Source organism: Cavia porcellus, unplaced genomic scaffold, assembly GCF_034190915.1.
Source record: "Cavia porcellus strain 051 isolate PalLab524CR breed Dunkin Hartley unplaced genomic scaffold, mCavPor4.1 scaffold_16, whole genome shotgun sequence".
NCBI lineage: Eukaryota > Metazoa > Chordata > Mammalia > Rodentia > Caviidae > Cavia > Cavia porcellus.
The window spans coordinates 23,101,872-23,128,051 of NW_026947499.1; the positions used below are offsets into that span (position 1 = coordinate 23,101,872).

Sequence of the window (26,180 nt, forward strand, 5' to 3'; positions counted from 1 at the left end):
TTTGTGCCTGGCCCTAGAAAAAGGACGAGGGCCTCAGGGCCTTGGCGGACCATGGGACGGCCGACCAGGGTCTAAGCCAAGGACCTACGGTGGGCCTACACATAGGGCATAAGCCTCTGCACCCAGTCCAGGAAGGGCTACGATGCGCACATTCATAAAAAATAAAAAAGGGGGAGATGTTGGGAGCCGCAGCCCCGAGCCCGGTCGCCTCACTTGGCGGACGTGAGGCCTGTAGTAAAGAGTAAAGCCTGAGGTAGATTACCCCTCCCATCGAGCACGTTAGTTTCCTGCTTACCGTGTAAGCAACCCGCTCAACAATATAGTCTGCCTGGCAACTGATGATGTTAGCCAATCAGCTTGCCTTGCTTACTTTAACATGATTGGACACTGTATCCGTATATATACTGGTGCCACCCCTGGGGGGGAAGAAGAAGCCCGGAAGTAGAAGCCCAGAAGGAGCCGCGGGGAGCGGACCAAAGGAGGCTTCGGCTGGGAGCGATCCCAGGGCAGGCTGTACGGAGAAGGAAAATAAAAGAAAAGGTTGTCCACTGCCAGACTTTGTTGTGTGTCCTTCCTGCCGGCCGGGAGCGACATCGACAAGACGTCAGGGTAGACTTCAGAGAGCTCCTTCACAGAGTATGGCAGACTGTATCAGGCTGATTACCAGGCAGATAAAAGAGGCTTCAAGCCTGAAGGAACATGTACAAATGCATTGAGGCATAAAAGACCCTGGTATGCTCACATAACACTGATCATATCCATGAACTGCAATGCATGGTACCTGTGGGCAGTGATCAGTGAGGAGTCTGGGATGATGGAAAAAAGCAGGTGTAGATCACCAAAGATCAGGTCTGCCTGGCTCTAGATGTCTACAGGGCATTGGAGATATTTAAGCAAGCAGATACGCTCAACGAACAGTATGCTGGTTTTCAGCTGACTTCCCAAGTAGGCACTTACATCCCCAGTTTACTGTGCGTAGATCCATTATGTCTCTGTGAAGGTGTTGGCCAACTAGTGCTAACCAGTAACAGACAATACATTCGTCCTGAGGCTACATCTCTACCAACTAAGTATTTTGTTTTGTTTTGTTTTTTAAATTGCGGATCAAACCCAAGGATCCTCTACCACTGAGCTATATTCTTAGTTCCTTTTTTTTTTTTTTTTTTGAGTCAGGGTCTCACTGGGTCTTTGAACAGGTAGGTCTTAAAACTTCTAATCCTCTTGCTTCCAAAGTCTGGGATTACAGGCATGCTCCATCACATCCAGCTCATGTTAATTATTTCCACAGATTTGTTTGTATGCTCTAGAAGCACTTAAAAATGGGGTAACACACCTAGAGATAATCATGTACTATTGCTCTGTGACAGAGCAGGGGCTCAGGCAAAAGAACTTGCCCAGCATGTGTGAGGTCTTGAGTTTGACCCCTAACACCACAAAGACAAAAACAAGAAAGCAATAGAGAAGAAGAAAAATGAAAAAAAAAAAAAAAAAAAGAAAAAGAAAAAGAGGTGGACTTCTGGGAGAACATGGTGGATAGATAACAGCAGCTATGGAGGCTCTCTGCAATAGCCAGCTTAGATTCCAGGAATGGTGCAGTGTGGGGAGTCCTAAGCACGGGGAGATACACCCTGCTGACCCAGGAATGAACTAAGCTGAGAGAAACCAACTGTGAAATGCAATCCCAGTGCTACAACTGGAACAGCTAAAGTCTCAGTGCCGAAGCTGGAACCCGCGCCTCTGGAAACTATGGCTTGAATTTCCTGCCGCCGCTGCTGCATCTGAATCAGCACAGCAGAGATAGAGACACGAAAGCTCTGAGAGTGGGAATTGGCCAACCAAATTGAGAGCAGAGCTGGTGGGGAGCACTGCATTGACCTGTGGTGAGTGAGAGGAATGGGGACCCTTCCATAGACTAGGAGGCTCCAACAGAGGACCTTCTGGGACCAGGCAGACTAGCCGGAACAGGACGCTGCAGTAACTTCAGTCACATATTTCCCTCTCCAGTGGGACTGGTAGGAAGTGCTTGACCTGGGTGACCCCACGGACTAAGACCCAGTAGGCTAGCCCAGACCAGGTCCCTGTGCCTGGCAGTGCACCCTAATGCAGTGAAGCCTTCAGCAGGTTGACTGACCTAGAGAGGTGGGCCCCGAATAGGCTGCCCAGGTCTGTGTCTCCCTAGTACACTGCAGTGGGCGGGAACACCTAGCTGGCGTGATTCAAATAAACTGTAACAGACAAAGAAAGAAACTGAGCCTCCTATATACGCTTGTATGGAAGGAACCAAAAGTATGGGAAGAGGGAGCAATAAGAAAGGGTCCTCAGTCCCCAATCCTGAGAACACTGATCCAGGGATGGTAAATGCAAAGGAGAATGAGGACAGAAAACATGCAATATCAGGCACCACAACCAACAGACATAAAGTGGTATCTCTGGGACCTCATAGATGAGTTCAAAAGTGAAGTATTTAACCAAGTAAAGCAATATGTAAGTTGAATAGTTAAAGAAATGCTAAGCACCTCCCAAGAAAAAACAGATGGTGGAATGGAAGAACAGAAAAAAAGGGGAGAATTGTTTGATGGAGAAAATAGAGAAAATGTAGAATTATGTGAAGCAGGTTCAAAGAGATTACCAGGAAACTAAAAACTCCATTGAAAGCTGCCATAAGAGCTTGAAAGAAACTAAGGATAGATTATCAGAACTGGAGGACAGATTTGTAATGTGGGAAACATGAAAGGAAAAACTTCTTAAAAATAACAAGGAAACAAGCAGTAATAATACTAAGGCTAGACGATGATAAGAGGATCTATAACTTAAGAATTAAGAATGTAAAGGAAGAAGTAGGGAGGGGCTGGGGATTTAGCTCAGTGGCATAAACGCACCTGCCTTGCAAGCAGGCAGTCGTGAGTTCAATCCCCGGTACTGATAAAAATGAAAAAGACAAAAAAAAAAAAAAAAAAAAAAAAAAGGAAGAAGCAGGGATACAGACAAATGAACTGCAAAGGCTATTCACAGAAATAATCAAGGAGAACTTCCCTAATATGGGAAAAGGTAAAGATACTCAGATGTATGAGGCATACAGGACCCCAGCCACCTCAACTCAAATAGAACTACACCCAAGCATATAATAATCAAAATTCCAGAAATCCAATACAAGAACAGAATATTAAAAACTGTCAGAGACAAGAAACGGATCACTTACAAGGGAACACCCATCAGAATTACAGCAGACTTCTCGGCACAAACCATCAAATCACAAAGAGTGTGGGGTGAAATAATTCAAGCTTTGAAAGACAATAACCTCCAGCCAAGACTGATATATCCTGCACAACTGTCCCTAGAAATTAATGGAGAAACAAGGTGCTTCCAGGATGAAGAGGAACTAGGGGAATTTGCAACCACCAATTCAACTCTACAGAGAATACTGCAGGACATTCTAAAAGACAAAAATACCAAGTTCTAGAAACAGTGGCAGACAGGCCACAATGAATGGAGCAGAAAGCGAAATGAAGAAGACAAACTGACAACTAAGGACAGAAAAAGAGCTCAACATAAATGAGGCAGAGAAGGTTGGATGGTAGGAACAGCTATTTTGGAGAAAACAAGACATCATAATAGCTAGTGCTGATTTAGTATCATCTTGTTTTGAAGTCCCATCAAGCTTTTGTTCCTTTGTCTCCATCGGTCTAAATATGTTGTATCTTATTGGATTTTATTATATGTGATAATATGAACAAAAACTTTTATAGACAAGGAGATAATACAGAAACCATTGTTCATTTTCTGTTAGTTGGTTCTAAATACCCTGTAATACTGTTATTCTCTTGAATGGTTTTACATTGTCTTGATGTATTTGATGCTACAGTACACGAAGTTATACTCAAAGATTTCAAGGAAAGAGACACTATGGTAACTACTTTTATGTTGGAATATCTTATGGTGAAACACTATTTTGCTTAAGTGGTTATGTTCTTTTTTTTTTGTCTTTTTCATTTTTTTTTATTGGTACCAGGGATCAAACTCATGACTGCCTGCTTGCAAGGCAGGCGCTTATGCCACTGAGCTAAATCCCCAGTCCCAATGGTTATGTTCTGACCTGTGCTGTTTTGTTGTTATGTCCTCTTTTATCTCAATCTCTTTTTTATTATTTATTTTTTTTATTTTTATCTTTTTAATTAAGGGAAAAATTAAATAAAAAAATAGTAGGATATATTATAGTAACCCACTTTGATTTCCTATTAACTTGATTTGAAACCCTGTATTACTCTCATCATCTTGTTTTGACTGATTTTCCTCTATTCTGTTTTGCTTGATAGTACCAAGTTTGAGAGTATAGGCAACAACTGTGAAGACCATAAGATTCACTATAATGCCATTCTGGTTTGACTATTATTTTCTTTTGACGTCCTGTAATGTCTCCAATGTTTTAGTTTTATTGGTTTTGTTCTTTACTGTTTTGTTCAATTTCATTATAACTGATTATAGGCAATTCTTTTTAAGATAGCAAGAGGCATTATGGTAACCATTGTTGATCACCTTGTATTCTGTTTTTACATTATGTACTATGTCCATCCTTTTGATTTGACTGACTCTGTTTTGTTATGTCACATTTGGTTTTATTCTCTTCAAAAAAAAAGTAATAAGAACTGTCGGAGTAATAAAACCCAAAATGTGTAATTATCATTGTAAAAATGAGAGGAAAAGGAAGTGCTTTAAAGGATATAACTGCATGTATATTTAAGTGTATAAGATAGATAACCATATTACTGAGTTTTGTTGGATCATTGAACAGAACTGTTTGCAGTCTCACAGTCTGAATGTCCACTTTGTATGCTTCAATTTTGTAATTTGAACAACTATTTCTAAGATGACAATCTGTAATCTATTAACTAGTGATTTCCTGTTTATTTTTTTTAAAATTCTGTATAACTTGTACCCTTTTTCTGTTTTTTTTTTTTTTCCTTTTTCTCCTTAAATAGAATTGGAAAAAAAAGAAAAAGAAAGAAAAATACAATGTCAGGTACTCAGTGTCAAATGCTGCATTCACATAGACATTTTTATGTTGCACTGGGGGGAAAAATTCTTGAACACTTCATTAAATCTCTAAACAGTGTCAGAAAAACCCTTGCCTATATAGAATACTTGACAACTTGCCCTAGTTATTAAAAAGTATACTATAGTCTTAGATAAGCCTTTAAACCTCTCTGTACTTCAGTTTATTCATTTGTAAAACTATTTAGTTGAACAAAAAAATTCTATACCCAGGAAGTCGAAGCTGAGAGAAGCAATGGGAAAGGATGGTAATCAGAGGAATGCTAGCTGATTAACCACACAGAGACATCTCCAAGGCTGGTGTCTTGGTTAATGACCCTAGTTTGGACCCAGGTTTTTGGACTTTGGGTCTAGAAACAGGATTTCATAAAACCCAGAGATGTACAGATAATGCTGGGATCATTGTGTCCTATTTATCTACCTCATTGTGCATTCATGTATTACAAGTAAAATCAACATACCCACAGGGCTGGGGATATAGCTCAGTGGCATAAGTACCTGTCTGGCAAGCACAAAGTCCTGAATTTGCCACAATAAATAAATAAATAAATAAATAAATAAATAAATAAATATTTTTAAAGATCAGCATACCCACATAGATATTATTTCCAGCACTTTTCCATTATCAGAATCCCACAGCTAGGAACAGATGTAGTCCCAGCTCTTTGGGAAGCTGAGGCAGGAAGATAGCTTGAGTCGGGTTCAAGATCAGCATGAGCAACATAGTGAGACCCTGTCTTAAAAACAAACAAACAAAAAAAAAATCTCATGAAGCTGACACAGGAATCAGAAGGTTGTTCTAAGGATAGACTAAAGAGAAATGAGATGGGCATGGTGACCCATGCCTGTAATTCCAGCACTCAGGAGGTTGAGGCTTGAGGATTGCTCTAGTTCCAGGCCAGCCTGTGCAACACAGTGAGTTCAAGGCCAGTCTGAACTGCATAGTGAGAACCTGTCTCAAAAAATAAATAAAATAAAATAAGAGTAGCCATGAGGAGATTTTATGCTGGACAGTAGTGAACTGCCAAACTGGCACTGCCTATAACAATAAACCCTTTTCTAGTGACCAAACCAGTTTCACATCTTTAGATACATCACCAGGTTTGTTTTGGTTTTTTTTGTACCAGGAATTGAACTCATGACTAAATCCCCGGCCCATACATCACCAGTTTTATACCTCACTGACTTTTCACTTTGTTTCAGTGCTGGCCACTTACATCTGCTTCTTTAGTAGCCAGTAAATAGCTAATATTCATAAATGCTCACTCTAAGCAAAGCCCTGTTTCTCAACGCTACACATGACTTCACTCATTTATCTCTTCCTATAGCAACTAGAAGGTAGAGAATAAGTATGTCCATTTTATAGATGAGGACATGAAACACAGAAAGGTAAAAACTGGTCCAAATGGCACAGTTAATAAATAGCAGAAATCAGGATGTGAACTTGAGCAATTTAGTTCTAGAGTTTATGCTCTTTACTACATGATACTGCTCTCATTGTATTAGTTTAACTCACAAACATCAAGTTTTGGGGATTGCCTGCCACCTTTCTTCATCACAGATTCAGCTACAGTAGAAGTTAAGATACTGTGCACAACTCCATTTTTTCAACTCTGTGTTTAATAACATCATTAGCTAAATCATTCAAAGACAAATTTTTTAAAAACAAAAAAAACTTACCATTGGAATTGAGATTTTTCATATCTCAGAGTAATTGTAATTAGTCTGGGCCAGAGTAGCTGGACTCATTCTTCCTCCATTGTCTTTCTTGCCAGAGGTACCCAGGTACCCAGGACTTGTTCCTGTCTGGATTGTACCTATAGAGAAGTGCAGCTTAAGACCTGCTGCTGGGTCAGCCTCTCTGGTTTCTCTTCACTGTGGAATGGTTCTTCTGAAGGCAGAAGATTAAGCTTTATCTTCTCACCTCAACATCTGTAGGCAATTTTCCAAAACAACCCAGTATTTGAAATCAATTTCTTCCCTGCCATTTACAGGAACTGCAGCCACAGAGGTTGTTAAGAGAAGGATGTGGGAAAGCGGAAGGACAGGGAAAGGCCTCCCTTTCATCATATTGCTTGGCCACTTATAGCAACTCATTCAACGATTTTTCCTCCTATGCTAATGATGTGTCAGTTGTGACACAATGAGGGGGGAAAGCCCTATGGTCCTGATCAAACTGTGTTCACTATGTCATGAAGGAGATGACCACATTAATAAATGTGAAATTGAAACTGGCAGAGAAGCTCCAAAGGAAAGGTTTATGAAAGTAGACAGGGACCTATTCTTCAGGGATGAGGAATAACTATTTCCTTAAGCCATCAAGTAAAGATTCTTTTTTAGACAGGGTCTCACTACCTTGTTCGGGCTGGCATGGATTCACTATGTGGCCTAGGCATCAAAGTCATGATAATTCTCCTGCCTCGGCCTCCTGACGGCTAGGATTACAGGCCCAAGTAAAGATTTGAATATAGAACAGGAGGTGAGATGGCTGAACACAGCCTGTCAATAGAAAAAAGGAGTGGCACAGTGTCTGCCTGGCAAGCATGAGGTCATGAGTTCAATCCCCAGAAGCTCCCCACCCAAAGCCAAAAAACAATAACCACAAAAAAACAAAGTAGAAAAAAGGTTATATTTTTGGTGTTGTGAATAAAAGCAGTGAAGCTTACGTACAGAAAGCACAGGCTATGACTGTGGACACATGGGCAGATGACAGAAAATGGAGGAGCATACTATATAGGGCACATTAAGGATTTTGGTTTTTATTCAAGAACAGTTAGTTGGGCATAGTGGTGCATACCTATAATCACAGCACTCTGGAGGTGAAGTAGGAGGATCACTGCAAGTTAAAGACCAGCCTGGCCTACACAATGAGATCAAGTTCAGCCTGAACTGCATAATGAGAACCTGTCTCCAAAAAACAAACAGTAGCAACAAAAAAACAAAACAAAAACAGTGAAAAGTCATGACTGTGTAAAGAAGGAGACAGTGGAGTATGATGTGACCAGGTTTTTATTTTTATTTATTTATTGGTACTGGGAACCAAACTTAGGACCTTGAGCTTGCCAGGCAGGTGCTGTGCTGCTGAGCTATATCCCTGGCCCCTTGTTTTGATTTTAAAGATCACTCACTCTGGCTACTTTGTAGAGAATGGCTTGGAAGTACAGACTAACTGTGGAAGACTATAAGGAGATAGGCTACTGCAGCTGTCTGGGTGAGAGTTAATGATTGTGTGAATGGGCTGGTAAGAGAAATGAAAATAAATGAATACATTCAAAACATAATCTAGTGAGAAAATGGAGAGGCTTTGCTATGGAGGGAGATAGAGAAGAGGTGTTAAGGACTTCAAGGTTTCTGGCTTGGGCAATAGATGGATGATGATATCATTCAATGACTTAGATTACCAGAGGAAAGAAGCCAGTTTTGGGGAGAAGACTGTAAGTCCAGATGAGCCTGAGGTATCTATAAAACATTCAGATGGACATGTCAAAGCTGTATATGATGTACTACATAGTTCCAGCTATTTAGAAGGCTGAGGTAGAACCTCAGGATTGTTTGAGCCCAAGAATTCAAAACTATCTTGATCAACTTAATGAAATCCTTTCCCAAAACAAAACAATTGGAGATGTTACTTAGTGGTACAACCCCTCTGGGTTCAATTCCCAGTACTAGGGTAGAAAAAGAAACCCACCCTTACACACAAGAAAACTATATGAACTTCTTAAGTTGACAGTAGAATATACAGGTTGGAGATAGGAGAGTGACAGACTCTAACAACAAACACTAACATCTATTAAATCCTAATAATGGTCATATACTTTGCTAAGGACTCAATATATAATCAATTTTAATCTCCATAACAATATTTGGAGGTGGAAATCTTTTTCCCTTTTGTAGTTGAGGAAAGTATGGTAAAGAGAAATAAACAGCTGACTCAAGGTCAGGTAGCTGATAAGGAAGCTGGGATGTAGACCCAAGCAGACTGACTCCAAACTAGCATTTTTTAAAAAAACAGTTGGGCACATAGCTCAGTGTAAAGGTGCTGGGTTCAATCCCCAGTACCACCAAAACAAATAAACAAACAAACACTGAAGAGTGGTCAGTGGAAAAACTTACAAGGCTACCCTCTTGTAATATTACTTCCTTGATCCTCTCAACTATTCCATAAGGCAGATTTCTTTTATACATCATAACAGAGACAGTGGACAAGCCACAGGTAAAGCTTCCCTAGCTCAATGAAGTCTCAACTGAAGTGTTGTGACTCCAAGTCTAATGTTTTAGGAAATAGGATTCTGTTGGCAGCCAGAGAGATCTGAGTTCAAATGCTAGCAGCGTGGGCTGGAGGGTAGCTTAACGGCAGAGCATATGTTTAGTATGCATAATGCCCTGGGTTTCATCCCCAGAACATGAACACAAAAAGTTGCTGTAAGATCTTGGACGAGTTGCTCCATCTTTCTGGGTCTTCCTGTTTTAGTACATACAAAGTGCTGAGCTGTTGTGAGGACTGACTCAGATAAGCTAAGTGAAGGTCTTAAAAGAATCTTTACTAAAGTATCAGTGCTCTGTGTTTGCCCCATCCTTCTGCATGCAGCTCTTCACCTCTGTCTAGAGAACAGCTGCAGGGTTTCTATGGGGTCCTGGTTCTCACTTACCCTAAAAAAGAGAGCAGGATGAAGGCACCGTGAAAGTCACTGCGGCTGCTAAATCCTAGGAGTCTCACTCTGTATTCAAACCAGAGTCTCTCCTGGGGCAAAGAGAGGCCTATGTGTTGACTTTCCTCTAAAGGTAGGCCTCAGGCCTCTGTCCAGCAATTGATGGGTTGGTTGTTTCCTTGGAGATACACGCAAATGTACTTTCCAAAGACAATAGGCAGAATCAAAGGCTTGAGACAATAACAACAGCAACATCAACAGTGCAACACCAGAGGGCAGGGTTGCTCCACTGACTGCCACATAGAAGCCACAGACCTTGGGAAAGTTACCTGTGCTAAAATGCTAATGTCCCATTTTTGGAACAACAACGGATCATAATAAAGTTTTTACTCTTCAGATGCTTGTTCCTTAAACTTTTCTAGGTAACGGATATGAATTTTATGCATAAAAATTGCAATCTTTGGCATAAATGGGTTAAAAGCATTTTTGTTGACACTTGTGAGTTCATGAAGCCTTTGAACCAATATACTTCAATGTTACCTGACACTACCAGTGTGTGGCAGGCTAAAGGTTTGACTCTCATTATCAAAGAGTAAACTGAGCGTTAGTGATGTTAAATGACATGCCCATATTTGGGATTCCAAGACTTTTGTTTGCTTAACTAGCAACTACCTGGCCTTCCCATTAAGCGGCCTGTTTCCTAACTCCCTTTTGAGACAGGACAGGGTCTTGTTAAATCACCAAAATTGGCTCAAATTTGTGGTCCTCCTGCTTCAGGCTCCCAGAATATTGGGATACAGTCATGTGTGACCATATTGAGCTTAATGCAAGACTCTTCTAAGTAAAGAGTCAGATCCTAGGTTCAAATCCCAGTGATGTTACTTAGTACCTCTATCACTAAGCAAGTAACTGTCATTTCTCTACTTTTAAAGCAGCAGATAGGACCAGTACCACATTTATTGGGTTGTTTTAAGGGTTAAATGAGATAATGCATAGGAAATATTAAAAACAGTGTACTCAATAAATGGTATCTAAACTATAATTATTATTCTATAATGCTTGTTTAGATGGGGGTGTGGGGAAAATGAGTGTGACCCAGGATCACAAAAAATACCCTGTTGTCAGCTGACTCATTACATCACAGTCTGTTTTCCGCATGTTATTTCTTCATCGGGCTTTCTGGAGTCACAACTTTTGCGGAAATAGTTTGTTGTCCGAAGTGATCAGTCTGTCAGCAATTGGTCCTTTTTCAGAGAATAGGTATTACCAATCACTTTTCACAGAAGAAAACTCAAATAAGGCTTTTGGCCCAGGCCGGACACTGTAACCGGAACCAGGAAGCCCCTAGCTCCCTCGCCCTTAGGAATTTACCTGTGATGCCGTCTTCCCCGCCGCTGGGAATTTGCCTATGGCGCCAAACCTAGGACCAATGGGTTACCCCTGCATCCCTAATGCCCCCCTTAGGTTCCACCCCAAACCGAAGCTACTTACATACCCCCCACGCCATGTCCCGCTGGAGAGATCGCCGCCGGACTCCAGGGGTGTGGGGGTGCCCGTCATCTCTCTCCGTGTTCTCAGAATAAAAGCCTCTTTTTGTTTTATACTTTTCATCTTTTGGAAATAATCCTATCAGTCTATGCTTGTGATCCTCAGAAAGAAGGCCCTCACAGTTCCCTGGAGCCTTAAGAGAGGTTGATCTTCCCCAGATAAAGCTGTCTATGAACCAGGTCAAGCAAGAGAAATTCAGGTTAGGAGCATAAAAACTAACAAAGGCAGCTTTCCCTCTTACTTGGCCAACACTTCCAGTGAGTGTGAAGGAACAGTCATTATAAAACCTGTCAAGATTCTTTGGCTTGTCAACTTGGCAAGAGGTCAGGTCATCATTCATAGCTCCACACATTAAGCTCAGCTACAAACAACAAACAGTGTGCATTTTGGTTACTTTCTGAGCCTCCCTAAGGAGAGGAAGCCAGGTCCAGAGAGCTTTACAAATGGCTCAAGATCTAGAACCAATGCCATTGTTCAAGAAAAGGAAGGCCTGTTGGGAGGGTTGCTGGGGAGAGGAAGCAGAAGGGCTGGTCAGCCATGTGTCCGAGAGATCAGAATAATCTTGGCCAAATGCCCAGTTTTACCAGCACAGTTACCAACTGGGCCTTTTCTAGAAGGCTGGTCAGCTGACATTCACGTAGTTTCAGGATCCAGTCTTAAGTGGCCTCTCTATTGTCCTGAACACTTGAAAATCCAGAGGAAGGCTATGAGAAGCAAAAATGCGGATGTAGCTGCAGACTGGAGGCTGGGGTAGTGTAAGGAGGTGAGGGGAGGAGTTTGGAAAGAACTCCAGCAATTTCTCTATTCAAAGTCCAGCTCTGGGACTAGGAAAACAAAGGTGTGGGAAGGGACGAAGAAAAGTCATTCCCTTTGTTGTAACTAGCCCAGCTAGATAAAAGTAAGGCTGGCAGAAAGCCATAAAGAATGAATTTCTTCATGCACAGAAAGAGGGTTCTGCTTCTGCACCCAGACACCACAGATTCATCAGGAAATCATAGGCAAACCAGGGTAGCAGAGACCTTAAAAGATCTCTCAGTCCAACACCCCATGAACCTCCTAACCCAGGTTACTTTTAGAGGTCATACAGGCTTGCTTGCTTGCTTTATTTCTTTTCTTTCTTTTATTTCTTTTTTTTCCCCTCCCTCCCCCACCTTCCTTCCTTCCTTTCTTCCTTCTTTCCTTCCGAAACACAGCTTTTCCTAGTTCAGCTCTTCCTGCAATTTGGGCAAATGTCAAACTGGCTCCAAAAGAGCCAATTAGCAGTCTCCATTACAGAACATCAGGTCATCCAATCAGCATTTATCACAGGAAAGCTCAGAATTAGGTGAAGCACTCCTTCAACAAAGCTGCTTGCTTTACAGGCTCTGTCCTCAAGGTAAAGCTCCAACTAGGAGATTAAACCACCTGGTGTGATGGTGCATGCCTGTAATTCTAGCACCCTAGAGACATATCAGATGGCCAATGACTGTGTGATAAGAGACATAAATCTATACTTGTAGGTATATGTGTACAATATATCATGATAGCTATTGATTCTGAAAGGTTTTAAATACAGATCAGATGATCTGCCAGACTTCAAAAAAATTTTTTTCTTTCTTTTTTGTCTTTTTTGAGACAGTCTTGCTGTGTCGTTCAGCCTGGCCTTGGGCTCATCACTTTGTAGCCCAAGCTGGTCTTGAACTTGCAATGGTCCTCTTGCTTCAGCCTCCCTAATGCTGGGATTACAAGAGTGTGCCACCATGTCCTAGCTTTTTTTTTTTTTTTTCTTCTTTCTTCTTGAGACAGGGTTTCATTATGCAGTTCAGGCTGTTCTTAAATTCATTTTGTAGCTGATTTCTGACTCAGTTTACCTGGGGTTATAGGTGGGAGTCACTATATCTGACTTTTCCCCCTTTTTCCAGACTTTATAGAAAGTATCAGGTTTAATCCTTCCTAACAAGTATGTGGAATGAGCAATATTCTTTTTTTTTTTTTTTTGATTTTTTTTTTTGGTCTTTTTCTTTTTTATCGGTACCAGGGATCGAACTCATGACAGCCTGCTTGCAAGGCAGGTGCTTATGCCGCTGAGCTAAATCCCTAGCCCCTGTTTTTTTTTTTAAGGTTCCATGGATCAAACTCATGACCTAATGCTTGCCAGGCAGGCACTTATGCCGCTAGGCTAAATACCCAGCCCCTTATTCATGTCATTTTATAGATGAGATACCTGAAGCTCAGGTAAATTACTTCAGGCCAGTAAGATAACCCAGGACCTTGCAAACCCAGGATTTAAAGCCAGACAGTTTAATTTTGCAGCACGAACACTGAATCCTATTATCGTCCATGTTCATATGCCTTACTTTTTTTTCTCCCCAGTATTAAGGATCATACCCAGAGACCTCATACTGAGCTGTATCTCCAGTCATTTTTTAAATTTTGAGATAAGAGACTCAATAAATTGCTAAATTGTCCAAACTCATGTTGAACATATGTAATCCTTCTGTCTCAGAGATTAGAGGCATGTGCCCTCATACTTGGTTTATGCCTTCTTTATGTACAGGTATTCATGTGTATGTTTTTCTCTTGCACATTCTCTGTCACACACACACACACACACACACACACACACACACACACACACACACACAGAGTTCCCTAACTAGCTATATCTAACCAAGTTTATGAATGATCCAAAATGTCACTTTTAAGGATAGCTCTTGTCATCCATGGCCTGAGTGATCCTGAGCAATTCTCATTTGTGTGGTGAAAGTATTATACCTAGAGGATATGGTTCCTTCTAGTTTTGAAGTTCTTTAATTCCAGAAGAATTCAGAAATTCTAGGGATTAATTTGTTCTACAACTGTCCTGCTTATTTTGGGTGGAGAATAACTGTACAAATAGGAAAACAGCAAGAATGAATTTGACCAGGAGGGTTAGACCTGCAATGCTTAAGAAATAGGACCAGGGCAAGACCTGCTCTGGGAACTCATTGGGTTATAATACTCCTTGTCAGCCTGAGGCATGAAAGAAAGGGCTAGCCAAGGGTTTTATCTACAGGGTAGGCACTCTTTGCTCCTGTCATAGTAATCAGCACAGAGAAGGCAGCACCAACTTCACTGAAGTTGAAGGGAAGAACAACAGAAAAAAAAAAAAAAAAAAAAAGAGAGCTCTGACTTAGAAAAGGGCATGAAAATACTGGTACCTCTTCAGATCTTTTAGAGGGCAGATTTCCCCAGACCAACTCCCCATATAGCTCCAAGGGGAAGGCAAGTGCTTAAAGGTCAATTAGATTATTTGATAACAGCACAGGGATGCTTTGCAGTAAGAGTTATGTGTGGGAGCTGGAATGTGCAGCACATGGCGTCTGTCTACAGTCTGTCTTATTCTCAGAATATGAGCACTGCCTTATCACTTCACTCCATGGAAGCTGGACATGCCTGCCCGCCCAGCCTCCAGTGTGGACAGCTCCTCACTTGGCAGATGTGGTATAAGTATAGGCCAGGCACTGTGTTATACTGGGAGACACAAAGACAAGCTCCAAGATTCCAATCTACAGAGGAAAGGGAGAACAATGTATGCCTGTAACATACTGGATGTACTGCATTCAATTTCAATAAGTGTATGAGACAGATTAGTATTACTATTATTTTATTTTTTGTAACAGGTTATTAACATCCTTTTCCAATTGAGGAAAATGAGGCTCAGGAAATAGGAGCAATTTGACTTTAAGGTCTGCAATTTTCTGAACTGGGCATGGTGGTGCACGTCTATAATCCCAGCACTCAGGAGGCTGAGGCACAAAGATTGTTATGAGTTTGAGGCCAGCCTAAGCCACAAAGTAAGTTCAAGGCCAGCCTAAAACTGCATAGTCAGACCCTGTCTCAAAAAGAAAGTCTGTATAATTTTCAAGAAACCAAGCTGTCTCTGAACAATAAGGGCTATAAGATAGTAATATAAAAGTAGGAATCAAGGGAGGAATTCTATGATGAAGAAGAGTTAGCAGCACCAATTGCAATAAAAGCAACCCTTGAGGCCCCTGTGTTATCAGTACTGCAGCCATTATGTTATAGGTCTTGGTCTCCATACACATAAGGTAAAGGTGAAACTGTGGAAAGGGCTCCCCCATCTTCCCACCCTACCTCTTCAGCTGTGCTTGAAGTTCTTCCATTTCTTTAAAAAATTTTTTTCTTACGACAGGGTCTCACTGTGTAGTTCAGTGAACTCACTGTGATCCTCCTGTTTCAACTGGGATCACAGGTATGCACTACCATGCCCAGAGGAGGTTCTTCCTCTTTAACCTGGCTTCAGGGATGTTCTTTCTAGGCACATTCCCCCCTCCCAGCTCTACTCCCCAACCAAGATTGAAATTCTGTAGTCAGAAGCTTGCTTCTTTATTTTCCAGTACATGAAATAGTGCCTGGCCACTGCATGCTGATAAAGAAAGGACAGATCCACTTACCGGAAGCAAGAGTTGTGCCAGACTTCATTGACAGTTCTATACAACCTCTGGCTTGGAGCAATATGGTCCCCACAGCCCTGACACCAGGCATCTTCACCTGCACACAAAACCAAGGGGGTCAGAGGTCCAAAGCAGCAAGAGACAAAAGAATGACATTCCAACCATATAGACCAAGTTAACAGAATCTCATATTGGAAAGGTCAGCCCAATACTTTGTTTGCTGCCATTTTCTACTCCACAAGATCTCTGGTAAGCACTTGGCAGCCTTGGCTTATCTCGCTATAGCCAAAAAACCCTTACCAATAGCTTCATCTTGTTTTGGGAAAATTCCTAAGCCAGGCCAAACTGAAAGGAAGACTCTTTGCACCAAAGAGATAAGAAGGCAGTGTTTAATCTTTAAGCCAACAGATAGTTGCTAGACAATTCCACAAAGGCAATAGTGCTGAATTTAGGAAAAGTTTAGTTAATACAGAATTTAGGAGGTGGGTATGGCAGCGCATGCCTTGGGAGGCTGAGGCAGGAGGATCCTTTCTGGTTCGAGACCAGCCTGGGAAACAAAGTGACTCAAGGCCAGCCTGAACTGCATAGCGAGACCCTGTCTCAAAAAGACAAAAAAAAAAAAAAAAAAAAAAAAAAAAGAAAAAACAAAAAAGAAAAAGAAAACAAAACAAACAAAAAAAACCCCCACCAAAAACCAAAACCATAGACATCAAAACAAGCAAAAACATAGACATCTGCACAGAACATCATGAGCTAGCAAATATATAGACTTTAGAAGTGGGAAGTAAAGCAAGTGACAAAACATTACAAGATTAGTTATATACAATGAACATATGTTGACAGCAGACTAGTCTTGAAATAACAGAAACACTCTGGGAGTAAGGGGAGGGGTCCTTACAGAGTGAGCATAGTTAAGAGTAACCACAATATAAGAACTTTCTGGGGAGTTCTAATTAAGGTACAGACAACTACTCTGACTCAGAGCTTCCCTCAGAGGTACTTAGCTGGGCTGTGGACACTGTTAAGGTCAACTGAATTTAGCAGAAACAGCAGAATAGTAACTTGGTCAAGGACTTCTAATTGACTGTGAAATGCTTATAAGTTTGCTATTTTACACATGTATTCTTACATTGTAATTGTGCCCTAACAGTCTGTCCTACTTACTTGTTTGTCTGTTTCTTAGTTCGTTAATTCATTCATTCATTCATTTGAAACACTGTCTCACTAAATTACCCAGGTTAGTCTTGAACTCAGGATGGATTTTCTTGCCTCAGCTTCTCAAGTAGCTGGGATTACAGACAGGCACCACCACACTCAATTTTCTCATTTTATTTTTAAAAAACAACTCTGTTCCTTTTTCTACTGAGAACTTTTGCCTTTGCTTACAACTCTAAGTAGAAGAAATAAAGATCTCTTTTTCAGTGTTAACCCTTCCTATGACTGTTCCCAGACAACACCCTGAAATCTCTCCTCTCTGGATTAGACCCATTACTGATTATTTTATTTGCTTGTTTATTTTTGTCTTTTTGAGACAGGGTCTCACTATGCAATTCAGGCTGGCCTTGGGTTCAGTTTGTAGCACAGGCTGGTCTCAAACTTGCAATGATCCTCCTGCCTCAGCCTCCCAAGTGCGGGGATCACAGGAGTGTACTATCACTCCTAGCCCTATTTTGTTTGTTTTTTGAGACAGGGTCTCACTGTGTATGTAGTTCAGCCTAGACTTGAACACAATATGTAGCCCAGGCTGGCCTCAAATTCACAGCAATTGTCCTGCCTCAGCTTCCTGAGTGCAGCCATTACTGATTTTAACTTTTCCCTAGATTTCTCATTGGCCTAGGAGCTCATTCTCTCAACTAACAATTATTGGTCCTCCCAATACAAAGCTCTATGTTGAAGGCAGGTAACATCATCTGTACTCCTCAAAAAGCAGCAAGTCTACTGGAGAAGAAAGTTTTACATATTGTAATTTTTCACTTGAATATTATTTTTGAGGTAGAAGTACTACTTTTAGTTCATTAAAATTTGCAGGTAATGGGAAAAACATTTAACAAATTCTTCCAATATGCTAAAAATTGTGCAAGCTGCTTTGACAGACTCAGTCTCATATAATTTGCTACAACTTTTTTTTTTTTTGTACTGGAGATTGAACTCACAACCTTGCACTTGCCAGGTAGGCAGTGTGCTGCTGAGCTATATCCCCAGCCCCTCATTTAATTCTCAAAAAATCCTATATAGCTTATATGGTGGCGCGTGCTTGTAATTCTAGCACCCAGGAGGCTGAGGCAGGAGGATCACTACAAATTCAAAGCCACCTTGGGCCACATAATGAGTTCAGGGCCAGCCTGAATTATCTTGTGAGACACTGTCTTAAAAAAAAATCCTGGTTGACAAATATTATCACATTCATTTAAGGGTTTAAGGGAAAACTGATGCTTGGAACCAGTGGGGAGGGATGACAGGCCAAGTGGCTGACTGAGCACTCAAAATTCAGGTCTACATTCAAAATCTCTGTTCTTTCTACACCATACTAACTCTGGTTTATTCCAATGAAGGGTAGGAATGTCTCTAGTGAAGTGGACATTTAAGTTGAGCCTTGAAATATAGGGAAGATCTACTGAAGGGTGAGAAGGGATGTATGGGGTTTTTGGCTGAAATATTAGCCACAAAGGGTTCATCCATGTCTCTCCAAAAGGGAGGTATCCCAAACAAGACATAATACTTTTGATGGGGTTCAGATGCTGACTTCTTGAAATAAAGCAAGCACCTCAGATCAAGCTGTGGTACCTCATGCAGACCTAGGAAGAGGGACAAGGTTGTTACAAGACTCCGTTGTGCACATTGTGTATGCAGCTTTGTTCTCTCTGGGTAATTCCAGACTGCCACAGGCATAGTGACAGTCACTGAACACTGCTTCATAGCACAGGGTCGATGAATAGACAAAGCAAGCTCCAGACACTTCAAGATTGCTCAGCACCATTTGTGGGCAGCCAATGTAGACAACTGCCCTCCTCATACCCAAGGAAGTTAAACAAGCTATCAGAATTGAAAAGCTACTCCTCCTCATTAGTTCCTAAATGGTGGGATATAATGTATCAGTACATGTTTGCAGTACATAATGATTACATTCATCATGGGGAGTTGGTACACATACATAACACATCTTAATTCTTTTTACTTCCCTTTCCCCTTGCCTCTTTTTGTTATAGGAGGTTGAGTTAGAAATATTACAGGCAGTCAGACAGGGAAGGCCCTCCAAGGAGCCAATGCAGAAGATGAGATATCTTGCAACTGTGGAAGAGACAGATACCTCCACAGTGGGCCAGATCTCAAGACAAAAGACAAAACAAATGCAACCACACCCTAACTATAAACATGATGTACTAATATTCTAAATAGGTATCAATCACCTTGGGGGAGCCAAAAGAAGCCACTAATCCAATTCCCTATTGGCAAAGGCCCTGTTTCCCCTTCCTGTATGACTGATTCGCTTCCTATTCGATTCCAACTTAATCCATCGTACCTGAGCAATTATGCTCCTAATCTTATTGGCTGACCATAATTCTGTCCCACCTCACGCCCACCTGGTCAGTGAGTTCCCATTTTTCTGCACCCTAGACCTGCCTTTCTTTGTGGCTTTTGCTCTATAAAAATCCCTAGAAAAGGCAGGATTCTTGGCAACCCACTTGGGACCCTTTTTTTCTCCTCAGACAGAAATTTTCTTTCTCTCAATAAATATGTTCTGCTCTTAACCTCCATTGTTTCTAAAATTCATTCTTTGATTTTAGAAAACATGAACTCATACCGGACATCTAGCAGGTTTGGGAGTGTCATTTGATAACTTTCATCTGTTGGTCCTTTTACAGTGATGGGACATACATATGCCCATCAATCATTCTTCTTAAATCTAAAATTTCCAGACTCAGAGGGGCCTTTTTGCTTTTTTGAGTAGCAGAATAACAGTAGGCAGAGTATATCATCATTCTCAAAAATTCTAGGTAGCCAGTAGGTGATGTATGCCTGTTGAAAGGTTCTTGCCCCAGGATAAATTACTGCACAGTTATGGTTGTGTGGTCTAATGTGGCAGAAGGCCAAAGTGGGACCGCTTACCACTTCCTGCTTCTTCTTCAGCCCTAACTGCAACTCCCCTTCTTGTTTGCATGCACAGAGAATTCCAATCGATTCCTCACACATCATCAATTCCTTACACAACATCAATATCCGCCCCATGTGCCACTTCAATCAGAGGTCACATAACCCTCTGCCTCTCTGTATCTGGTGGAAGGAGACAGCCCAGCTGCTATGGGTTGTGTGCTCCTTTCCATGTCCTCAACTCAATAAACCTGTTCATTTTGTACTTTTGCTTCTCTATTACACCAGAATACCTGTAACACCTGTAATCCTGGCAGTTGGGAAACTGAGGTAAAAAGATCACAAAGTCAAGCCCAGCCTGGGCAACCTGGCAATGAAAGGTTCTTGCCTTACTATAAATTACTGTACGGTGGTCTCATGGCAGTGGTCTAAAGTGGCGGATGGCCAAAGCAGAAATGCCTACCACTTCCTGCTTTGTCCTCAGCCTTAACTGCAACTCCCTGTTTGTACGTGAAGAAAACTCCAATCAGCTCCTCGGGCATCATCAATGCCGGCCCTAAGCACCACCTCGGGTCAGAGGTTATATGTATATCCTATGCCCCACGTTCTGGCCAGAGAAAGTCAGGCTGTCCATGGTCATGGACTTCTCTCCCACGTCCTTGGAATAAAGGCTATTTTTACTTGATATTCTCTTTTTTATCATGCTGAAAACTTTCATAATGGTGCCCTGTGACTCGGATGACAGAGTGCCTTAGCTCCTAAAAAAATCCCTCCCAGTTGGAGCTCCCCTGCCTAAGAACCATGTTTTTTTCTTCCTCTGGGACTGTTTACTTGCCACTGCTAATCCGCATGCAACAGCGACCTTCCTCACTGAACACAAGTGAGCTGTCTGGGGTTTATTGTTTCCATTCCTAAAATTTGCAAGCTTGCTGCAGAAAACCTATCCTGCCATCCCTAAACAGGGATACCAGTTTTCATACTCCTTAGGCCATACAGCCTGAGGCAAAACTGCTATTTTTTGTTCCCTGGGACCCCATCCTACACTCTTCCAGTGACCGGCTGAAGAGAATGGGTGTTGGGACTTTACCTGTCATACTTTCTGTTTTGTTTTGTTTTTCTTTTTCTCGGTACCGGGGATCGAACTCATGACCACCTGCTTGCAAGGCGGGTGCTTATGCCGCTGAGCTAAATCCCCAGCCCCAACCTGTCATACATTCAAAACTGGTGATGACCTCTTTTGATAAGTGTGACCCAGGACAGCTTCCCTGTTCCTTGGGAGACAGCTACAGTTCTCACATCCTGAGGCGAAGATGTTCTCTCAGCTCACTTATAGTTCAGTCATGGGGACCACTTCCTGTTCCCTGAAAAAACACACCTCTGGTGTGCCTGGTTCATAACTTTGGTACTCTTGGCCTCAAGGCTATAAAAAATCAAAAAGCTGACCTTTCATTTATGCTTTTGTCACAATGGTGGCAAGTTGGCAGACACCCTTCATTTTTAGGCCTTTTTCACTTTGAGGATATGTCCTTCTCTCACTGTGTCTTGTATCTTCTGGCTCACTCTGTTCCACCAGGAACTCTCCCTCCCTCCCCACCAGACCCCTTAGATGATGTGGCTCCTGTCTTTACAGTGTCTCCCCTGTATCCCTCATACCAAATCCCACAGCTTTCTCAGTCAAAGTTTTCTGTGCCCTCTGCGCTGTGCTCTCCCCCTCCTCACCTCCACAGCAGCCTCTTCCCTTAGTTTCTCTCCCCAGTCTCCAACTTCTCAATCCCCCCACCCAAGCCATCTGTTCCATGGGAGGGTCCTCTTCCTCTACATCACCATTTTCTCCACTAGCTCACCATGCCTAGTCTCATGCGTTCCAGCCTTCCAACAAGCCACATAGTTCTCAGCAACCATCTCGCTGCAGCTCACATTGAGGACAGCCACCATCTTGCAGCACTCCGCCATGTGACAGGGCACCACCATCTTGCAATGGGTCTTAGGGTCAATGGCCACCTCCTTGTGGCCCCTCGTGTGATCAGCAGCAGCCATCCTGCTGCGGGTCACATGATGACCAGCCGCCATCTTGGACTCCCTCACTGTGTCACCAACAGCAGGAAGGCTGCTGCAGGTCACACAGTAATCCGCCAACAGCCTATGTTTCCTTGTCACATGGTGATGAGCGGCTGTTTTATAGCCAATCATCAGATAATTGCCCACAATCACCTGCCAGACAGTTGGCCACCCAGTGGCCATCTAGTCCACAGCCTTCTCAGCCTCAATATCTACTCCTGCTTTGGGAACAGGCTGGCCCCAAGGGATTAGTTAATATAGACATTCCTTTTTTTCTCTCTGACCTATCTCAGATTAGCCATAAATTAGGTTCCTTTTCTTGTATTCTTATTTCAAGAGACCTCTTTTAATTGATTATAGTTAAAATTGGCCAAATATATTTCAGTGTACTCTGATTTTATGATTGTCAGTCTATATATCTGTTGTGTGTTTGTCCATTTGCCTGCTCTATAAACAGCTGTTCCTTTTTATTTGAGCTCAACAATTTTTTCCTCCTCTTTTACATTTTCAGATCATTTAATCAAGGTTTATTTGGATTATAGATTTTAAAAAAATGCTTCCACCTAGGTTGGCAGCTGGTCAAAATAATGCTAAAATTGATTAAACAAAATCCCATGGGGTAAGGAGACATTGGACAGGATTTCAACTAATGAATGAAAAAATGGCTACCTGGTAACTTTAACCAATACTTGTTCATTAATCAGAGGCTCCAATAATCACCACACCCTTATGGGAGACACATCAACTAATGTTCATATGACTAAGACAATTCATTGTTGCTGATCTGACAATATATTCATGCTTTCCAATATAAAATTGGAATTGTTTATGATGACAAGTATTTTCTTTCAGATCCAGACATCTGCCTTTTTCTTGTGCTCCAGCCAGGAGACTCAGGTCAGACCAACAAGAGGTCACCAGTCAAATGATAATTTTTAAACAAAAATTTATGTAATGTATATGTTATACTTAGAGATGCTTAAATAGTGAGCAGTCCAAACAATATCACAAATTTCTTCAGTGCTCAAATGTTAAAACATCCATAGTTAATAGAAAATAATAATTCTATGTAATGTTCTGTTAAGCTTACTGCCTCTACTGCACTGTATTATTATCAATCTTCTGGATGTTCAACAACTAAAATTAAAAGACAATTATTATTCCTTTGGATTCTTTTTGCTGAGATCCACCAGATCTTTTCCCAAAAAAGGTTATATGATGCATATTGGGGCCATAATTAACTATACTCAACTGGTGTTAAATGACATTGCAGCTGATCTGTCTCCTAAATAAAAAGGTAAAATTAATAAAACTGTCCATCCTCCAAAATCAGATGGCATTAGACATTCTAACAGCACAGGAGGTACTTATACAATTGTAAAACCTAAATGTGTAAGACAGATGAATGACATGTCACTTTCTAAAATTTCCTAGACCTTATCCTTATCTTCCTTATGGGAAGCCATTACTAAAATTATACTCATAAGTACCCTGTTGCTTCTATTATTTGACTTCTGCATACTTAACTGATTCCTTGCCTTTGTTTCCTTTAGACTTAAAGCTGTACACTTACCCAAGATAAAAACCAGATGTCTTGTGACTGTGGAGGAGACAGATACCTTCCATTGTGGGCCAGGTCCCAAGATAAAAGACTAAACTTGGCCCTCAAACCCCACAGGGAGACCTTCTTAAATAAGGTTTTTCATGTTTTCAACAACAGAGATAAAAATTTAAAAAAATAACAATCTGATCTTTTAGCAATGACACTTGGAGCTCTGAGACAGATAATCCAAGACAAGGTGGAACTGCCTGAGCCCCTCCTGGACCATGCTTCAAGTGCAACAAAGAAGGACATTGGGCAAGAGAGTGCCTCAACCCTGGCGTTCCTCTGGGGCCTTGCCTGTATTGCAATCTCAAGGGCCATTGGAAGATTGACTATCCTAACCACCAGAGAGTGGGTAAGCCACCCTCTAACTCCTTGCCCTCACAGGAGATCTCATCACCACCGGCTTATCACTGACCTACTTGGACTTGCTGCTGAAAATTGATGGGGCTCGGAGTCCACAGTTCTCCATTAAAGTATCCTTCTCAGAGCCCCAAGTGCCATTGGAGGTCTCAGGTAAGACATTCTCTGTACTTATGGACATAGAGGCCATGTATAGTGTTCTTTCTTAGTTTTCAGGCCATTATATTAAGTCCTCAGTCTCTGTAATGGGTGTTGACAACCAACTACACAGCCTTTACAGATAGGGCCTGCGCCATGCAGGTTCCAGACTCTCTTCATTACCCATAGCTTCCTAGCAATTCCAACATGTCCTACACCCCTTTTTAGGTAGAACTCTTCTTCAAAAGCTTAACTTCTCCTTTACCTTTTCTCTCCCCACAGCTCTCTGTCCTCCAGTTACCCTCACATTGCGCTGCCACAAAGCCATCCCCTCCCCTTCCTTCTTTTCTGGTCGATCCCATAGTTTGGGATACCTCCAATCCCACCTGTGCTATCCATGCCATGCCTATTTTAATTCATCTCAGGGATCTTTCAGTTTTTCCTTGTGTTTTCCCTATAGCTCCCAAACATTTATGGGGACTTAAACCTATAATCAAGCACCTTTTAGACAATGGTTTTCTTAAACCTACCCACTCACCCTATAGTACTTCGTTTCTCCAAGTATTCAAGCCTGATGGGCCTTATTGTCTACTGCAGGACTTTGGGGTAATCAATAATGCCATTACCTCAACCCACCCAGTGGTGCCAAACCCTTATACCATGCTCTCTCATATCCCTCCCTCCACAACTCACTTTACAGTCATAGATCTTTAAAATACCTTTTTAAAACCACAGTTGTTTTTTTTTGTTTGTTTGTTTTTGTGGTACCAGGGATCGAACTTACGACCTTATACTTGCCAAGCAGGTGCTTGTGCTGCTAAGCTAAATCCCAGCCCCTAAAATGCTTTTTTTATTTCTTTGTGTTTATGCAGACTGACCCAGACAGTCTGAGGTCTCAACAACTTACACCTGTCATCTCTATAGTAAAACTTCTCCTCAGGGACACATACCACCCCCTTCCTTTCCTATTCATCAATTTCATGGACACAACCCTGATCAGGACTGGCAGGTAGATTTTACACACATGCCCTGCCACAAAACTCTCAAATATCTTCTCACCTTTGTACTTTTTCCATGATAGATAAAAGCCTTTCCCACAACCAGAGAGACTGCTGATGTAGTTACTAAAGTCCTGCTACAGGAAATCATCTCAAGGACTACAACCAAGGTGGAGTGGCCCCTACCTGGTCTTCTTAGCAACCCCAAACAGCGGTCAAAGTCTCTGGCCTGCCATCCTGGTTTCACGTCACTTAAGCTAAGCAGTGCCTGCTAACCCTAACTCCCCTGACCCTACACATTCTTTTTTTTCCACTTTTTTTTTCTTTTTATCAGTACCGGGGATCAAACTCATGATCACCTGCTTGCAAGGCAGGTGCTTATGCCACTGAGCTAAATCCCCAGCCCCAACCCTACACATTCTTAGAGGTCATCTCATTTTCTATCTCCCACCTGTCTCTGTCTTACCAAGTCCTCACAGCCACAACTTACAGGCTAAGTCATGTTTTGTTATCCAATTTAGTTCCTAATCCCTTATATTCTATTAATTAATTATCTTTTTTTAACAGCAGGACTCTTGAGCATCTTTCCTAAAGATTCCCACATCATCTGTAAGATCATCTTCATGTTGTTCTACATGACAACTGTCCTTGTTCTCTTTACCCTCAGTTGTTTAGTCAAACATGAAATCCCTATGGGCCTAGGCTCATATTCCCTTATAGTGACACAGCCATGGCCCTCCCCTCCTTTATTCTGTAATTTCCCAAATATGATTCAATCAGGCCTTATATTTCTCTCCCCTCTTATTCTTTCCAGCTCAACTCCTGGATCAGAGACAAGCCCTACGTATCTACACTTTCAACTTTTACCCTTTCAGATGGAGGAATAATCACTTCTCATAACTTCACTCCTCTAAACCCCACACTTATTTTTCAGAATTCTACCTGACCGTGGCCCTGATGGAATGTCATATTTAAATCAAATATACCTTTCCTTCTGCTTCCCCTTGGTCCTTAAATATGATAGTGGCCTTCCTCCTCATAGCACCTTGTCTCTCTCTCTCTCTTTTTTTTTTTTTTCCCCCATTCTAAGATGCGAGTATTCACCAATGAAAAAGTTGTTCTGGGTGAAACACCTGGTGCCAGCTTCTACATGGGCATCAACCATCACTCCGTCAACCTTCCTAAACCCCAATATGGCGTCCCCTTTCACCAGGAAATAGTAAGAGAAAGACTTCGCCCTTTTCCTAAC

General features: G+C 41.7%; 1 protein-coding gene across 2 annotated transcripts in view; it reads right to left on the reverse strand.

Moving 5' to 3' along the window:
* Limk2 (LIM domain kinase 2) overlaps window positions 1–26,180 on the reverse strand; it is an 88,509-nt gene that overhangs the window by 44,297 nt on the left and 18,032 nt on the right. The window contains exon 2 of one of the 2 annotated variants that reach the window (XM_013141729.3): window positions 15,683–15,779. In XM_013141729.3, the coding sequence (XP_012997183.1) occupies window positions 15,683–15,779 (97 nt within the window). Of the gene's footprint in view, window positions 1–6,729; window positions 6,750–15,682; window positions 15,780–26,180 lie in introns of those variants that run through there. The other variant, XM_063225927.1, reaches the window with a different exon arrangement.